Genomic DNA, 6,074 nt, shown 5'->3' on the forward strand with positions numbered 1-6,074 from the left:
AGAAAGGCAGTTTTCACCACACCGCTATTTCTGTCAGAACGTGGCTTCCGCGTGCGGCCGCCACTCAAAAAGTGACTACTAGGTTTGGCTGCTGGATGCAAGGTGTTGTTGGGCTACTAACACTGTCTGGCAGATGATAGTTGAGGAGTGATTTCACCGTAGATATTAACCCATTTTGGGGCGGGAACCCCTTTAAAGCATTATGTCGTGCTTTTTAGCTATTGAAAAATAGCAGATCTACAAGCTCGTAGCGCGCCACGAGCTTGTAGGTCTGCTGTTTTTGAAGAATCGTGAAAAGTGACATGAAAGTGTTCGAGAACGGCTGACATGGAAAAACATAGCTTTTTCAAGAAAACTGTCTTTTCTTGGAAGATATTTGCAGAATCGTTCCCAGGTCCAAATGGGTTAAAAAAAATAGATTTAGCCTCGTTGGAGCCATGTGTGTCGACGCGAGGGCGGAAATAATTTACACTGGTACGCCGGTACGGCGCATCTTTTCCGGGGACTTATCGGACCCAAACATGCGCTCTGTGACGCACACTCATGCTTCGCAAGGAATCTCGGGATTGTTTTGCCCTCCCTTGAGCGCATACGCTCCGGAGCCTTTCGGCTCTGGAGGCTACCTTTTATGTGTCTATGGATTTCGCCTGTGTGCGTTGGGAAACGGGCGCTTCTGATACGTAGAAAGTCCATGTGTGACCCTGTCCCTAATGGTTATAAAACAGAAAAAGAGAGGACCAATATGGCAGCGGTGTTGACGTGGTGTGGCGTGGTCAATGCATGTCACGTCATGAACCAAAACATGGCAAGGACTCTTTCCGAGCTTGTATAGGTCTGCTGTTGTAACACCGGTGGCGCAACCAAGTATGAATCGGGGGGGGGGGGGGGGGGGGGGGCTTACAGGTGCTATTTATTCCGTACTGTTAGGGGTGTGGCGTATGATCGGTGATGTGGTTTTGTGTCAAATGCAGTCACGTTAGGCGATCGGCTGCATTCTTTCTGAGGTCTGTGCCGATTGGTCACGGACCCTGTAGCGACGGAGGAGGTACATGGGCATAGCCTCCTCTGTTGTTGGACTTAATGTCGTCGTGGAATAGTCTCTGTACAGTAGCAGCGGCCGTGTTGGAGAGAAATTGGTGCCTCTTCCTTACTTCCTTCACCAGGTCTTGCCAGTTATCATACTAATTAAGTGCTCTCTTCCATTTAGTGTAATGGTTTTCACACTTTATTTTCCCTTTATAATTCCAAGGACCCCCCCCAGTGGAACCACCCTTACGGGTCCATTTGGTTCCGTTTGTACACTCTCAAGAGCTACACACTTGTACAGTAAATGGGGGCATTTGGAATGTGGAACCCCCTCAAGTAGCCACCATGAGGTTATCTCACTTTGGCTGTCTCGCTTTGAGACCAACCAAGGGAACCAACATGAACAATATTGGCACCCTGACTGTTTGTCCAGAATAGAACAAGGCCTTCATTTAGTATCATTGATAACGAGGAAGAGGCCCGGTTCCTTTACAATATGCCTGCTGTGCGTAGAGCGCTCAACCTCACGCGTTCCCTTCCCGTCTGTAAATATCTCTTATTATTATTATTCTATTAATTTGTCTTATCTTTATTAAATGTTAATAGTTTGTCTTATCTTTATTAAATGTTGCGTAACAAGAGGGAACTCGCTACTTGAGGAAATGATTTATTTGGGTTAGTTGATGTACTTCAGTTTGTTTTGTTTTTCTTGTCATGAAATATTTTAATTTTATGTATTTTTACCTTTAGATTTATTATTATGGTATTATGGTCTTTCTAATGTATTATTTTCTTTTTGTCCTTTTGTTTTACACGTTTTATTACGAGGCTGTTAGTTTCCCCAAGAACATTTTTTTTAGTTTATTTTCTTTTCGCTGCGTGTCTTAATATTAAATCAGAATCACTCTCGATTTGTCTGCAGGGTTTCACATTAACTATAATTTATCTTTGTGTGTGCCTGCGTTCGTGCACCCGTTGAAAGAGAGACAGTTATGGCACTCTTTGAGGATTCAACGTTTGGAACTATACTTTACAGTAGTTTGGAACTATTGGTCTCCCGATGACAACCTTTACTTCCACATTGTTATTTCTGAGCGCACTTTCAAATTCTTATTTTTTTTGTTTGCAATAAATGATTGGATATTACATTTAATATTCATTTTGAATACATTTATTTATACTCTTGAATAGTTTTCACTTAGTTTTAGTCACCTGGAATGTTCTAGTGTTTAGTCTAGTTTTAGTCGACTAAATGTCATACGATTTTAGTCAAATGAATCTACAGTTGATTTAGTCGACTAAAATGTGTTTTGACAGGCCTTGATGTCGTTGTAATGACATATTTTACACTTTGGTTGCATGCTGAAAATAGCAGATCTACAATCTTGCAACGTGTGGCAGGCAACCCAGCATAAAACTGGATCTCTTGTCCACTAGTCCCTTCCTAACATTTTAGTCTAGTTTTTATTTGTTGACGAAATTGTCAGTATATTTAGTCTTAGTTTTAGTCATCATAGATTCGTTTTTATTTAGTTTTAGTCAGTGAAAAAAGGTAGTCGACGAACATTTTTCGTCTTAGTTTTAGTCGACAAAAACAACACTGGTGCTTTACCTCTGCTTTTCCAACCCAGCTCTGTGCGTGCAGTTTCCCTTTCCGCGATGTGACGGAGCGATTGCGGCGAGCATGGAGAACGGTCAGTGGCCAAAGACACATCGCTGTCTCCCTTCGTTCAATAATGTACGCTTTGTGTGTCTCACTCGGACACACGATATTCACAGAGAAACCACAAGTCCATAGACTTGGTTGGCACGAATGACATCATAATTTACCTTAAACAAGTCTATAGACTTGGCTGGGGACGGAGAATTTACAATTAGGCTCTAAACAAACTAAAAGTCCATAGACGTGTCTGTCCTATGACGTAGTTTTGAAAAGCCATGCATCGGAGGCGCTATAGCTCCCCTCAAAAAAAGAACTTCCACGTCCATATTTGGTCATGACTGACTCGTAAACTCCTCAAAACCCACACCGAACAGCATAAAAGCAGGTTTTTCCTCAGTTAGATCATCAGATTGACTTCCGACTCTGCTGGAGGTTCAAACATGCTCAGAGACGGCCTCCTGAAGGAACTCGGCTACCCTTGCCGTAGTCGCCAAACCCCCGATCATAAGAGCGAACATCACGTTATTGTGTTCCGATTGAACCAGTCAACCAACAATCAATTACCGTATTTTTCTCTCGAATCGGAAATCAGCTTTTGTCACATCAGTTTTACAAGTTAAAATGTGTTGATTCGTTTTTGCACTTTTCCATTTGTGTAATTAAAATTTTACAAGATAACTAGGAAAGTTAAGAGATCAAGGTAGGAAAGAAGAAAGTTTGAGCGCTTTTACCACAAACGGTAGGCCTACAAAATAGATATTTAGAAGCTAATATAGGTAGCTAAAGGGCAACAATGGAACGGAGAGCCGGCAGTATGAAGGCGAGGATCTGCTCCGTCATCACCGGTCAGAACGCCAGAGACTTCCTAACGAGGAACCTCTTCGTTCTGCTTACCGTCGCCGCCATCGTAGCGGGCGTGATCCTGGGCTTCGCCCTGCGCCCGCTGAACCTCACCGAGCGGCAGATCAAGTACCTCTCCTTTCCCGGAGAGCTGCTCATGAGGATGCTGCAGATGGTGATGATACCCCTGGTGGTCTCCAGTCTGGTGACGGGCGTCGCGTCTCTGGACAGCAAGGTGTCGGGCAGGATGGCGAGGCGCGCGGCGGCCTATTACGCGGTGACCACCTTCCTCGCCGTCCTCCTGGGCATCGCCATGGTCGTGATCATCAGGCCGGGGAAGTTCGGCGGCGGCGGCGACAGCCCAGAGGTTTCCGGCGGTGGGACCATAGAACCGATACGGGCCGCCGACGCCATGTTGGACCTCATCAGGAACATGATCCCCTCTAACCTGGTGGAGGCTTGCTTCAGGTCGCACAGCACCGCGTACAGGAAGGTCAATGTGACCGTGGAGGAGCTAGTCCCCGTGGCGGTCTCCTCTCCCGGCGTGAACGTCCTGGGCCTGGCGACGTTCTCCCTGTGCCTCGGACTGGTCGTCGGCAACGCGGGGGAGGGCGGAGATGCGCTCCGGGACTTCTTCGCCGGCCTCAACGAGGCCGTCATGAGCCTCGTGGCCGGCGTCATCTGGTACTCGCCCGCGGGCATCCTGTTCCTGGTCGCGGGCAAGGTCGCGGAGATGAGCGACCTCGCCCGGCTGGGGAGCCAGGTCGGCATGTACACGCTGACCGTCACGGCGGGCCTGCTCGTCCACGGCCTGCTGGTGCTGCCGCTGCTGTTCCTGCTGGCGACCGGGAGGAACCCGTACGGCTTCATGGCCGGGCTGCTCCAGGCGCTGCTCACGGCGCTGGGCACCTCCTCCAGCTCGGCCACGCTGCCGGTCACCCTGCGCTGCGTGGAGGAGAACAACGGCGTGGACGTGCGCGTGGCGCGCTTCGTCCTGCCCGTGGGCGCCACGGTCAACATGGACGGCGACGCCCTCTACGAGGCCGTGGCGGCCCTCTTCATCGCGCAGGCCTACGGCGTGGACCTGGACTTCGGCCAGACGGTCGTCGTCAGCCTCACGGCGACGCTCGCCAGCGTGGGGGCGGCGGGCATCCCCCAGGGCGGGCTGGTCACCATGGCGATGGTGCTGGCGTCCGTGGGCCTGCCGATGGAGGGCGTGACGCTCATCCTCGCGGTGGATTGGTTCGTGGACCGCGTGCGCACCGCCGTCAACGTGCTGGGCGACTGTCTCGGCGCGGGCGTCGTGGCGCACCTGTCCCACGCCGAGCTGCAACGCGGGGATCTGGGCGACCCCGTCCACCGCGGGGATCCTGATCTGGGCGACCCCTTCCACCACGGGGATCCTGATCTGGGCGACCCCGTCCAACGCAGGGATCCTGATCTGGGCAACTCCGACCACAGCGAGAACTAGGTATACTGTACTTAAGTACAATCTTTAGGTATTTCTCCTTTACTTGAGTAATTCCAATTTCCAATACTTTTAATTTGACTAAAATATTGTACTCCATTACTCCATTACATTTATTTGAAAACTTTAGTTACTATAGTTACTTTGTAGATTTTGATTATTATTATTACAATCATTACCCACCTCAGCCCTATATATACAATTTGGCCATTTGAAAATTGCTGATCTACATGCTCACAATGCTTTTGATGCGAATACTTTTGTGCTTTTACTCAAGTACATTTTGAATTCTGGACTTTTACTTGTAATTTCTATATTGCAGTATTGATACTTTTACTTAAGTTAAACACCCAAAGGCCCTTCCTTTGCTTCCCCAATAGCAGTTTAGAAGATGGTATTTATTGGTTCGGTTTGTGAAACACAGCTGCTAATAGCACTGTATGACTCAACCATTTAAGCTAGTTTTATTTATTTATTCCTGGTGCAGTGCATATTAATGCATATTTCAGTCAACTAGAAGCTAATTTCCATACCTCGCCCCACATGCAAATACACTACACTACAGTGACAACATGACAAATTGTTTATAGCGAGCCAGTGACCCGTATTATGCCTCGCTGTTACTGACACTAATCCTCAATTCCCTGCATGTTATACGGTGGTGATTGAGTCCAGCCTTTGGAACATTGTGTTGGTCAGAATTCGGTATATTCTAACTGCCACAGCGCACGCACCAATCGGGTCTCTAGGACCAAGGTCTTTCAGTCACCAACTGTTTACAGCCTTGGTAACAACTAACACACATCAACCGACGGGTAAGAAAACCCCTCGTCTGTAAACGATGTGACGAGTGTTTCAGTAGGTCGAATGGGATGAAGCTGAAGCAAGGAGACACAGATGGACCAGGATCTGTTGGTCGTCAACCGCTTTACGGCCTTGGTAACATCACTGCCAGGAGGAGTAGTAGTCGACACACGTCAAACCTGTTGTAATAATTTAAAGGGATAGTTCAGATCTTTTGAACTTAAGTTGTATGAAATACTTGCCATTAATATAGTGGTTGCAACTGTATTCATT

General features: G+C 47.8%; 1 protein-coding gene across 1 annotated transcript; it reads left to right on the forward strand.

Moving 5' to 3' along the window:
• Positions 1–3,482: 3,482 nt before the first annotated feature.
• On the forward strand, positions 3,483–5,000 carry LOC310876812 (excitatory amino acid transporter 1-like; the record flags this gene model as incomplete). Its single annotated transcript, XM_083790466.1, has 1 exon — positions 3,483–5,000. The coding sequence occupies one exon, from the start codon at positions 3,483–3,485 to the stop codon at positions 4,998–5,000; it is 1,518 nt and encodes a 505-aa protein (XP_083646592.1).
• Positions 5,001–6,074: the final 1,074 nt, after the last annotated feature.

The sequence above is a fragment of the Protomyctophum parallelum genome, assembly GCF_964188405.1.
Source record: "Protomyctophum parallelum genome assembly, chromosome: 19".
Classification (NCBI taxonomy): Eukaryota; Metazoa; Chordata; class Actinopteri; order Myctophiformes; family Myctophidae; genus Protomyctophum; species Protomyctophum parallelum.